The sequence below is a fragment of the Urocitellus parryii genome, chromosome 7 (assembly GCF_045843805.1).
Source record: "Urocitellus parryii isolate mUroPar1 chromosome 7, mUroPar1.hap1, whole genome shotgun sequence".
Taxonomy (NCBI): Eukaryota; Metazoa; Chordata; class Mammalia; order Rodentia; family Sciuridae; genus Urocitellus; species Urocitellus parryii.
Genome location: NC_135537.1, coordinates 1326654 through 1339188, shown reverse-complemented (window position 1 = coordinate 1339188; position 12535 = coordinate 1326654). Strand labels below are relative to the sequence as shown.

The 12535-nt window shown below is 56.8% G+C and overlaps 1 protein-coding gene across 3 annotated transcripts in view; it reads right to left on the bottom strand.

The window, feature by feature from the left end:
* The window catches only part of Zc3h3 (zinc finger CCCH-type containing 3), an 84504-nt gene that overhangs the window by 41661 nt on the left and 30308 nt on the right, over window positions 1-12535 (bottom strand). For all 3 annotated transcript variants that reach the window (XM_026409839.2, XM_026409840.2, XM_077801389.1), the window contains exon 4: window positions 10939-11092. In XM_026409839.2, coding sequence (XP_026265624.2) covers window positions 10939-11092 — 154 coding nt within the window. The remainder of the gene's footprint in view (window positions 1-10938; window positions 11093-12535) is intronic.

Genomic DNA, 12535 nt, shown 5'->3' with positions numbered 1-12535 from the left:
ATGTGCCCTCCACTGGGCCAGTGTGGGCTTGAGACCCTTGCTCACAGGCTGACCACACCTGGGGCCCACCAGACTCCTCCTTCACAGGGGCCGGGGGCCGCCTCTGCAGACCCCTGCCTCCTGCAGCAAACATCGTGCTTTGGTTTCTTTACCTGATTCTCAAATTCCAGAATGTCAGCTAGAACATGAATGAGCAACCCTGGCAGTAGGGACAGATGTGCTCAGTCAGTCCAGGGTCTGGCCAGGTTTAAGAGGGACACATGTGAGTAGGCAGGGAACAGAGGGTCAACAATGTCCCTGAGATGTGAGCACGGGACCCTGCCCCACACAAAATGGGAAGGAGCCTGTAGCCCCCAAGTGGGTCCTAGCAGAGTCAGCACAACCAGGGCCTGGAGTTCAGCGATACTGGTGGGCAGCAGCACCTATCAAGAGCTGGGCTGGCAGGGAAGTGCTCATCTGGGTGTTCTGCATCCTCACCTGACACTGGACAGAGGCTGAGGGAGGGCGCAGGCCTTGAGTGGAGCCCCAGCAGACAAGCAGGGAATGGCAGTCAGAGAAATATGAGCCCCCGAGGCCACAAGCCCCCATCCCTGTGCCCACCATGGGACTCTTGCGCCTAAAACTAAGCCCCAGTTAGGCTGACCCAGCAAGGGGAGGCACGCGCTCCTATGGCTTAGGGATGGAAGACAAAACAAAACACACACTCAACACGGACACCTCTCTCACAGAGGAAGACAGAGCTTCGAGGTAGCCCATGAGCATCATCAGTCACCAGGGGAACCAGAGACAGTGCCACAGGCCACAGTGTGCAAGCCTGGCGGGAACAGAAAGGGTCCACGCTTTGGGACGAGGCTGGCCCACTTCATACAATCTTGACAGGCACTTTGCCCAGGCCCCAGCAGCTCCTATCAAGAGCTGGGATAGCAGGGAAGTGCTCATCTGGATGCCACACTGAAGGGCAACAGGCGCCAGCAGCCCTCACTCATGCTTCCCGAACCAATACCAGCTCTAGAGCCCACCCAAAGAGGATCCATGCACCATGTAGCACATGGTGAGGGACGCACCTTGACAGTAACCAGCAACCACAGAGTCAGGTCCCCCACTGGGCTAGCAAGGCAGGGACGGTCACACACGTGTCACTCCAGAACAGGCAAGCCAGCCCACTGTGCAGAATCTGAATGGGGTACTGCCAGGGCTAGAGGCACACTGGCAGGGAGACAGGAGTGCACCTCCACAGAGGCACACACTGCACACACAGACACCTGTCCACTCACAAACTTGGACACCTGGACTTCCACGTCTAACAGTATGCAAATTTTACCTGAAGAAAGAACCAAGAACCAATGGGAACTCTGGTTGGTATGCTTCTTTTCTCAGTGGTAACTGCAGTTCTAAAACCTGCACTTCAGGCTTGAGTGAATAAGCACATGGCCACGAATTGAGGCTGGTGGAGGAGGGTCGCCTACCCCAGGCAGTAGGGTTAGAGTGTGACTGACACTACAAGCAGGCACCTGTGCGTGTGTGAGGGCGAGACCCAAGGGCCAGGAGCAATGACGCACAGCAGGACATGCTCGCCCAAGCCTGGGTCTCAGCACTACTGGTACTTGGCCATCGGGGCTGTCCTGTGTATCACAGAGAACCAGCTGGATGTCACAGCATGGCAGGGAGCCACGATACTGCACATCCAGGGCCATGGAAAGGAAGTCCAGGGTGACTCTGAAGCACCCTGTCAGGCAGAGAGTGAGGTAGCACCCAGGGAAAAACAGCCACGTCCAAAGTCCCAGGGTGGCCGGGAAATGCTTCCCAGGCCAAGCACAGACCAAAATAAATGATGACAACAACAGATTGTAGCAACGTGGGCCCTGAGCTGTTATAAAAAAGACGCATGTAGGACAAAGCAAGGGGTCACTGCTTTGTCAGTGCCACCAAGCAGCACAGAAGGAAGGTGGGGGCGAGAAAGCCACAAAAAGATGTGAAAAACCGCAGGATGCGGGAGTGCTCTGTTCTCCCCACACTGCTCAGAGCACTCTGCACTTCAGAAGCCAGCCAGCAGCTCTGGCCCTAGTGTCCATGCAGGGCAGCCCAGGGACACACACACCACTGGCCATAGTTTCCCTGTCAAAATACCTCATTCTGCAGGCATCAGATGAGTCCAGTGGAGGGACATTCCGCACACCTGGTCTCTGCTCTGAACATGTGCAAGTAGCAAGACTACACACGGCCTCAGAGGCCCCTCCTGCTTGGAGGCTGATGTCAGCCAGAGACATGCCCTCACATGTAAGCACAAGGGGCACACAGGCTCCAAACGGTACAACAAAGAGATTGGGACAAATGCCAACAACTGGTAAATTCAGGTAAAGTATGTGTGGAGATTATATGAAATATTTTTGCAACTTTTATGCAAGTGTAGAAGTATATCAAAATACCAAGTAATCTAAAGATATTAAACTCAAGACTAGTTAGGAGAGGGAAGGAGAATGAACCCAGGAACCACAGGGCGACACTCCTCTCTCCTACTAACACAAAGTGAGGAGAGAGGCAGCCTGCGGTTCCCTTGGGCCAGAAGCCAAAGAGCAGGTCAGCTTCAGGCATGTGGCAGCCCTGGGCCAGCATCATCCACCTGCCCAGACATAGTGCCACGGCCTTTCAGACCTGTCAGAAGCAGCTGTCTACAGGCTGAGGTCTTAACAGGCCTAGGGTGGGCAGGGCAGACCCTGTGCTGTAGTGCCTATGGGCACTCAGTGGCCAGACCAAGCCTGGACTCGGATTTTATGCCTGCCAGCTGACCATCCCACAAGGGGAGCCGGAACAGGGAAGCTGGCCTGCCATGTCCAGGGCCACTCAGTCACTCTAGAACCTCACACTTGCCCTCCAAGGCCAGCTCCCTCTGCTCAAGGTCCCGTGGAGCCTCTGTGTAGGCACTTGTCTGGCCTCCTGTGTGGGCTCCTTGGCGTCTCCCAGCATGGGGCATGCCACTTCCTATGCCAGGGAGCCCCAACTATGCACATGGCTGCTCACTCACTGACAGGGGCCACAGCTACCAAGAGGCCCTGAGAGCAGTCTCCAGGCCCTGCTGTACCTCTCAGCCCAGGGGATGGAGATCTGCTGTGTTACAGCGTCCAGTCAGGCAGGGCCCTGAGTCAGGAGCAGGCCTCAAACAGCACTGGTGAGTGAAAGAACTACTGGATGAGCAAAGGAACAAAGCAGGAGCCCTGGACCCTGGCCAGGGGAAACAGTGCCTCTGACCGAGGCCCTGGGCAGCGAGGCATCGTCTCCCAAGAAGCCAGGCCCTGCTTACTGCCAGGTTCTGACCCAAGCTGCAAAGGCTCTGACTGGAACCTCTGTGCCCCTCAAATTGGCACTTGAGGGCATGTCTCTGTGGCTGAGCATCAACCTTTAGGCAGAAGGGGATGCCAAGGCCTTGCCTGGTCTTGCCATGCTCACGTGCCTAGAGTGGAGGCCAGATATGGTGCAGAATGTTCCTCCACTGGGCTTCTCTGATGTCTCCAGGCAAGTGAAATACAAGGGTGACCTAGTTAAAAACCTCAGCCCCCACAAGAGCCCCTCTATGCTGACCATTTGGAGGCCTGGCTCTCCCAGAATCTGCAGTACCAGACACTGCACCCTTCCCTCTTGGCCTTGAAGAAGTACTTCAGATTGCTTGCATCCAGACCTCCTGGCCTAGGGCAATGCTGTGGGTGTCTTGACTTGTGTCTTTAATGCTGATACTGAGGTGAGGAAAGGGGGTCAGGGAGGCTGTGGTGGCTCCTAGGTCTCGAGGAGTACCAGGCACCCAAAATGGACAGCAATGCTCCTAACCATGTTCTCGCCACATGTGGCACCATACTCCTGGATGGAGGTCCCCTGTTGTCCTGCCATCGCTACCCAGGCCTATTGATACCCCATAGTCCAAGGGGACTGGGAAATGGAGCTGGGCTAGGACAACCCTGTAAGAGTGACAGGCACAGTGGAGGATCTGGAACAGGGCTTCCTGGGACCAGGGGATAGAGAAGGAAGGCTGAAGGGCAGAGCCATGGTTTATACGCAAGTCCCAGAGACTCTCGTGAGAAGCCCCTTGACCTGCTCACACCATGCAGGTCTGCCTTCTTGGGGACCCTACTGGTCAGGGCCCCCACTAAGCCCAAAGTTGCTGTGAATGCTGAGGGACTTGGAAGAGAAGCTCCAGGCCTCAGGGGAAGCCTCAGGAGAACTGGGTGTCCTGGGTTCCAGGACGAGGGACAAGCAGGCCTGACAGTCTGTGGCACTGAGGGACTTCAGCCTTCAACAAGACTTCAGCTGGGAGAGTAGCCTGTCCAGGCCCAGCTCTGCCATGGCAGTGCCACCCTTTCCTCCACCACTCACAGCCTGTGGGGCACCCCAAAGCTCAGTGTTTGGAAAGGGAAAACGGAGACTGGGGTAGACAGAAGACAGGATGAAGGCAGCAGTCCATGCAGTCTACCTCCTAGGAAGCGTTTGGCTAAGCTGGCTCCCAGCACTCAAAGCCTACAAGGGGAGGACCCGTGGGGAAGAGCTTCCTGTGACACTCCACAGGGGGCTTTCCCTGGCACTGTGCTCACACAACAGACACCACCCAGCAGCAGCTTCCCTGAGGACCCTGGAAAGCAGGCATGGAGCAGCCCAGCCCAGGGGCTCTTTCCTGAGGAGTTAGGCATGGAGCCAGGCAGCTACACGAGGCACCATGATCCTATACAGCCCCTCTGCTGAGACCAGCAGGAAAGCCCTGCCCAGCCGAGGAAGCACTCTTGGCAGGGCAGAGGGTCCAGGCCAGGCCACCCCTTCTCACAACACAAAACCAGGACAGCCCTGGCTGCAGGTCCGGCAGAGCTTTCTGGGTCACAGCTACCCTTGGCCCTTGTAGGCTGGCCCTGAAGCAGGCCTTCTGGACCAGTACCGGTGCTGGCACTCAACACAAAAGCAGTGGAAAGGGCTCCTTCCCTGAGACAGAGACACTTTCATTTTTAATAGAACCAATTCAAAACTCTGCTACTCCATTAACCCAAACCAGAAATGTCAATCCCATTATTCTAAGCATTTCACAGGCATGCGGCACTGTCTTCAGCCCCAGGGTCCTTTAGACTATTTGTATGAACTACTCACAAGCACAGCCACTGTGGGGCCCTGGGCCACTACCAAGGTGCTTGGGGACTGGACTGAACCAGGCACGGCTGACAGCAGCCCTTCAACACCCCCTACCTCCAGGGGTTAGGGTTGGGCGAAGGTCCAAAGCATCCTGGGCTCCATGACCAGAGAAAAGTTGGGGGAACAGGCAACTCACCCCCTAGGAGCAAACCCTGGAGATGTCCACAGGTGGCTCTGAGGTGTGTCCAGAGCAATGCTACTACCTTGGCAGCTGCTTCTCACCTACCCTAATACCCCCCTGGCCAGCCCGTGGGACTGCCTTTCACATAAACCCAACCCCTCCACGTCTCATCACCAGATGTCAGCAAACATTCTGGGTCCTTCGCCAAGCCTACAGGAAGGCCCTACTGGCATAGACTGTGCTGCCTTTGCCCCATCCGTGTGGGCCCTGCCTCCAGAGGAACCTTCTGTGAGCCTGCCACCCCAAATCCTCCCATCTTGGACAGGTCTCAGGGTCTCTCCAGCAGAGGCCGTTCCTGAAACCACCTGCTTCCTGACTGCCTTCCCCCCAGGACCTGCTGTCTAGGTCCCTGCAGACCCCTGCAAGCCACTAAACCTACATTTCTGCCACCCTTGGTGTCTGGGGCCATTCCCAGCTAGCCTGTAACAGGGTCCCAGCCTGGGCTGAGCCAAGCAGGGCTCCAAACACTGTCAGGGACCAGAGGGTGAAGGCACGAGCCAGGCCTGCCAAGGCAGTGCAGACCCAGGGAGGACTGTGAGGGAAGCAGTCCTGGAGGAGGGAGCACCGGTCTTGTGAGGGTCACCCCAGGCTCCTCGCACAAACACACCCTTTGGGCCCGTCAGGAGGCTGTGGAATCTCAGCTCCAGTTGGTCTTGGCAGGGCACACCTTGGCATGGACTGAATGTTTGTACCCCTTAAAGTCCCTATGTTGAAGCCCTAGCCCCAGAGAGCATGCCTCACAGCTTCTCCCTCCTCTCCTTCCTCTTCCTTTCCCTTTCTCTCCTTGCCTGTGACAACGACAGAAGTCCCCCAGTAAATCAGAATAGGCCCTCACTAGATACTGAATCTGTGGGCACCCTGCTCTCAGACTGCCAGCTTCCTGAGCCTCGAGAGGTGAATGCCTGCTGTTAAGTGGGCAGCTGGTGATGCTGTCAGGGCCGCCATGTACCATGGAGCAGGCAGGAGGCAGAGCAGTGCAGTGGCTGGTGGCTGGGCTGTGTGGGCAAACCCCTCATTAAGGAGACACACAGAGGGGAGCACACGGGAGCCAGGACTACCGCGGCAGGGACGCCTCCCGTCGCCAGCCTGAATCCTCTTTAATGAGACGTCACTTCGGAGAAGTGTTTCAGAGCCTTTCAAAATCTTGGCCTAAACCTCGTCAAACTGCACAGAGATTACTTAAGATTTACTGCTCAGACACAAAATAAAATAAAATAAAATAAGGCAGCCCAGCCAGCAAGAGCCTGTGACAGGACCATTTGTAGTCGGATGGAAAAGCCTCCGATTCATCTGCTTAAGCACAGCAGCTTCTGTTTATTTCGCACTTTCATGTCAAACGAATTTAGAGAGAGAAAAAAAGTGACAGGCAGTTTAGGGATATAAGTCACATTTCAGCTTCAGTTCAGATTAATGAACTTGCTGGGAGCTGGCGACGACACAGCAAATCCACAAATCTCAGAACAACAAAAAACTGACTCGTGGATGTGAGCCCCAGTCCTGGGAGGGCTCGGGAGGGACCCTCTGCTGGCCTCCTGCCTGTGCACCTCAGATCCCAGGCCTGCACAGACACGCTCGGAGCCCCTGGGCTGGTTCTGGGTCTGGCTCCCCGGGGACAGGCCCTGTGCCCAGGCGGCAGTGGTGATTCAGTCCTCAGGACTGTCACAGGAAGATGGGGGAGTGCAGGGCGGCCTGTGCTGTGGGTTCCCAGGGACTGGACCTGAGCAACAGCTCTGTCCTGTTGAACCTGTCCAGTCTAGTTCCCCAGGCAGGAGACGGGCACCTCATTCCACAGAGCAACCTGATCCTACACAGCAGCCTCCTAGGGCTGGGTGGCACATGGCCTGCACTGCTCCCATCATCTCCTGTCCCTACACCCAAACAGCCCCAAGGCCAGACGTCTGCAGGACAGGATGGACGTTAAACCACCGACACTGCCTCTCAAAGGCAGAGTCCTTTTTGCCCTCTCTCTCTCTCTGTCCCTGGCTTATACATGCTTGTCCGGCCAGGGCAAATGGCCTCAGTGGGCACATGGATCCTCAGAGGTGCTGGCTGGCATCACCCAGAAGACCTAAGGGCTCTGCTCAGCAGCCTCTGGCCTCCTGTCTGGACAGGGACAAACACTGACTAGCTGAGACAATCTAAGGCCACCAGCTAACTCCCAGATGACCTTCTGTGCCCCTGTTGCTCCATGTCCAGTGCAGAGAGCGCTAGTCGTAGGAGGGAGCTGCCCATCCCTTCCTATAAGCATGGCTGTCAACATGGCTCACAATGCCTGCCACCTTTCTAAGGTGCCGAGAGCAAATGCTTCACAGGGCAAAAGAGTGGGGGCAACAGCCACAGTGGGCAGCTATGCCACCACCCATCTCAGGCCTTGGAGCTGCCACAGCGAGGGGAAGAAGAGCTTCTGCAACTTCCCCAAAGCAGTACAGATGATCACCCTGTGTCCTCTCCCCAGAACAAGAGGAGCGCTGACAGCCCAGGGCACAAAGAGCTCCCCTTCCCAGCACAATAGTGAGGCCTGAAGAGGGGTCCTGAGGGCTCTGGCTGGTCCAGCAGACCCAGGGCCTCTATCAGACCCCTCTCCAAGTTGTAAAAGCCTTGGCACTCAGCAGGGAACAGAAGGAAGGGAGGGGCACAGAAAGGCCCCAGGAGAGGACTGGCAAGAGCTGCCATAGGCAGCAAGAGAGGAGTTCTGGGGGACCTGCCCAAGCTTCCCCATAAACTGTGCTGCCATTTCCCTGTCCCCTCCTCAATCAACAAAATTCCAGGCCCTCAAGGTGCAGTCCTTGTCCTGTGCTTTCCACCAGACTCAAGCCTGGAAAACCTCTCCAAGGAGGGCAGGGACATGCCAAAGCCGAGGAGCAGGAGTTGTGTGGAGCCGAGGAGGCCTGCTCACACGTGGCCAACAGGCTGCTCACCAGGCAGCAGCCCCAAGGACTCTGAGGCCCCATCTGACTCCACACAGGTGCCCATGGCCACTGCACTTAACCACCTGCCATCCCCTCACAAGGGCAGAATAAGAAACTGAGGCTCCAAGTGGAAAGAGGCTTGCCCATGGTAACTCAGCCCATCGTGGGATGGCAGATTCCCCTTCCCTCTCGAGTGACCAAATCTGCAACACAGTGAGTGTCCGCCAGGGGTGAGCAGGGGCCACCCCACACTTGAGCTAGCACCAGGCCACTGGGCCACCCTGCCTCACTTCCCACCTGTGTCTACAGCCTGCCTCCCAGGGTGGGGGACCGAGCACGGGTAAGTAGAGTTCAAGTAGCTATACCTGCTTTCTTACCACTGCAGTAGCCTTTAGTCTGTGGTAGCCTGAGTCCCATCACTGGCCTAATCCCTCCCATTGCTCAGGGAGGGGCAGAGTAACTGCAGGGTCAAGGCCACAGTGAGGTGAACCTGCCAACCACATGCAGGTGGCCCTGGCTCTGATGGAGTGCAGGCAGTAGGAAGTCAGGCACCAGCTCAGCCACTGGACCCAGAGTCAGGCTCTTTCTGCTACCTCAACAAGCCAGGCCCAGGCACATGCAGCCAATAGCAGGTCAGGCAGCTGGTTGGCAGCCACACTGCTGAGCAGGCAGCCACATCAGGGCATGATGACCTTGGGGAAAGAAGGCCCAGCCCACTGGCAACCCCTCTAGCTAGGCCTCCAGAGACCTGCATTCATCCTTCAGCTCAGCTCCCTTCCCCAACCCACCCCAGGCCCAGGGATCATAACCTCAAGGGTCCTGGATGTCTAACAAGGTGTTGGACAGAACCAGGGTGAGGCAGTCAGGAAAGAGAGAAAGGGCCTCTTCACACACCCTCCCAGGGGAAGCTCTACCCTGCTTCCATGTGCAGGAAGGGCACTGAGGCCAGGAGCCCACAGTCAGGCTACTGGACAAGGACTGAGGGACTTGAGCCCTTCAAGGGCACTGTCCTCCCTGCCTCCTGCCCAGCCACACTCACAGCTGAGCCACTGCCTACTCTCTACCTTATGAGCTCAGTTCCGCAGAAGGTCTTGCAACTCACAGCTGATATGCATGGTGCAGGTACACATGCAACCCTTGGGCCACACCAGCCACCTTCCTGCAGGACCTGCTCATCCACTAGGGCCTGGCCTCAGGTCCCTGAGGAAGGTCACCTCAGGCCCCTGACCATGCATGCCCCTGGGAGAAGAGGGGCATCAGGCCAAATGCCGATCACAGGAGGGGAGGTTCTCAGGAGCTGAAAACCCATAAATCTGAACCTCATTCACGATGATCTGGAGCTCTTATTAAGTAAATTAATTTAAGTTAATTTAGCTCGATCATGACTCCCGATCACAGTGATTTAGTGAGGGGGAAATTGCATTAGGAAAGGCCATGCTCACCAGATAGAGAAACGGAAGAAAATTAGATCCACTTAGCAATGTGAATTAATATGGAAATAGCAGGTGTAAATTTAACCTTATCGAGAGAGTAAAAATTATCTTCATAAATTTGTAGAAATAGCCCCCAAGATGCATATAAATCTATTTAAAACAAAAATATTACAAAAAGTGCAGTAAAATTAATTTAAAATATACTTCCAGCTATTGCCTCCAGAAAAGCAGCAGGGCCAAACCTAGTGTTGCCAGAAGTAAGGGAGGCCAGTAGGCCTCAGACAGAAAACTGGGTGGGCTGGCCTGCCACAGGCCCCAGACCCAGACAGGGCTCTGTCCACACAGCCTGGTGTATCCCCTGGGATTGGCCTCAGGCCTGGAATCCTTTGGGGAGCAGCAGGGGAAATGGCCAAGCAGCCACCATATAGAGGGTGGCAGGACCCTGCATGCATCACTTGGCCCAGTGGGCCTGCCCCACAGCCTCTGGCCCCTCCATCCCCCAGAGCTGGACTTGGCCACTGCCTGCTTCCCATCTCCCCACCACTCCTCCCCGGGCTGGAGGTGGGATGCTCCCACTGCAACAAAAGGAAGGGACTCTTGTGTCTTCCAGGGCCTGGCTTCTGGGGGCCCAAAAGTTGGGCCACCTCTATTAGTGGGTGGCAAGACCTCAACCAGAGGGAGGCCCCAAGAAGGCAGCACAGGCTCCTCTTTGGGGGCTGCCCGCCTGTGCCCCCACCCCCCACAGCTTTTGGACACAGCAGCCGCAGCAGGTCAGCATGTGCTCCAGCCGGGGCAGGGCAAGGAGGAGCCACACAGCACTGCCCTCGACAATCGACACACTGGCAGCTTCCAGACAGGCTACTCAGGGCCTGGCCTCTCAACAGAAGTTTCTCTCTGAGAGATGACCAAGGGAAGACCATCATGGGGTCCCCAACTGTCTGGGCAGTGGCTGCTTCCATAGCACTGCACAGGAGGCCCCACCAGCTAACAGGCTTGCCAACAACAGGGGAGGGTGTGTGCACACGTGCACACACACAAGCGTAAGTGTCTTTGTGTGCGTGCAGTACACACAAGCTGGCCATATATATATGGTGCACAAATTGCCAAACAAACAGAAAAAACAGGCTGTTTGCCATAGTGTATAGCCAACATGTTATACACCATGCAGCTCCCTGGGCTGTTCCTGCACCCCTGGGACCCCACCTGCAGCCCCCAATGCCCAAACAGCCCAGGAGTCTGGGCCAGGTCCTCCTACCTGGACAGCGAGAGCCGCCTGGCTCGCCAGGAGGGTGAAGACAGGGTGAAGGGTGGGGCACTGAGAGAAGAAGCTGGCGTCTTCTTGACGATGCGGTAGCGAGTCTTGATCACCTTGCTGGCGGGTGGAGTCCGCAAGGTGTGCATGCCGGCCACTACAGAGAAAAGTCAGGGCACAGGTCAGCTTAGAGGAGGTCAGCAGGGGTCCTGGGGCCCAAGGCTGCTCTTGAGCTGGCCATCACATCACCCGCTGGCTCCAACCTGGTCCTACATGGCCCCATGGTCCCAGAGAGCCTGGCAGCCAAGGGTTCGGTGTGGCCTCCAGGAGAGTGGGGCACAGACTCCACATATCCTCATAGTCACAGTCACCTGACAGGCAGGGTGAGAATGCTGAGTGACCGACCGCCTAGCCTAGGGGAAAGCAGAGAAGCCCAGCAAGCCAGGTAACAGCCCACAGGGGGGCATCCCAGGTGAACATCCATACGGGGAACCTCCATTGCCCCCCCAGGCTCCAAACTCCAGGTCTGGTACAGGAGGCTGGGGCAGATGGCGCTCCCGCATTGTGGCCCCACACGGGGGAGGGGTCCCAGAGAGCTCACCTGCTCTCCAGGCACCTTGCCACCACCAGCCCAGGCAGATTTATGTACTTAATCACTGTTTTCATAACATTCTGCAGGGCGATATCCACAACAGCTTTTTTTCTTGCTGAATGTTTCAGGCAATTAGCAAGGATCTGTTTTGCCTGAGTTCCTTTCCACTTGATAGCCGGCAATTTCTCCATAGCTTCAAGGAACGAGTCTAATTGCCCGACTTTCATAATGTACAGCTCTAACTGCCCAGATAATTAAAGCTTACACGGCCACCTCTCATGGCTGTCCCTCCAGCCCTGGGCACATGGCCCCAAGCAGGAGCCCCTGCCTGGTCTGCCTGGGTGGCCTTGGCTTCCCTCTAGTCTGTGCCCAGCTTCCCCTTGCCCTGGGGACCCTCACCTGGCCCCCTTCCCTGCACTATATGCAGAGCAGCAGCTGCTACAGTTCCTCTGACCCCTTGCCCAGAGCTCTGCACCAGCAAACCTCCCTCAGCCCAGACTCCTGAGGTGGCACCATGGCCATGTAGTCCTCAGGAAGAGCAGGGAGCAGATAAGCCCCGTGCCCAGTGTGCCCTCACCCATGTAGCCTGAAGTGCTATTGCCCCTCTTCATCCAGATGTTGGCAAAAGCCCCTCAGGGTCCCCCCAACTTCTACTAGGGTTGTAACCTCTACCAAGGCCTCCACTAGCCCACATGCTGGTGGGTCAGGCAGAGGGCAAGGCCACCCAGAGGGCAAAGCCACCCAGAGAGCCTGCCCCAGTGGCGCAAGGGGAGGGAGTGTAGGCTGCACCTGCCCAGCCTGGACCAGGGGGATGGTGGGGCCAGGTGGCCTGAGAGTGGTGGATATGGGGCCACTTCTAGTCCCCAGGATTGAAGGCACAAACTAGAGGCAGCCGCCCACTGAGGGGAGGCCACAGCGACAACTGGATGCAGCCAGCTCCTTATGCCTGCCACCACGCCCGGCAACAGAAGCCCTCCACCTCCCCTCTCTCTGTCTGTCCCCCTTGCT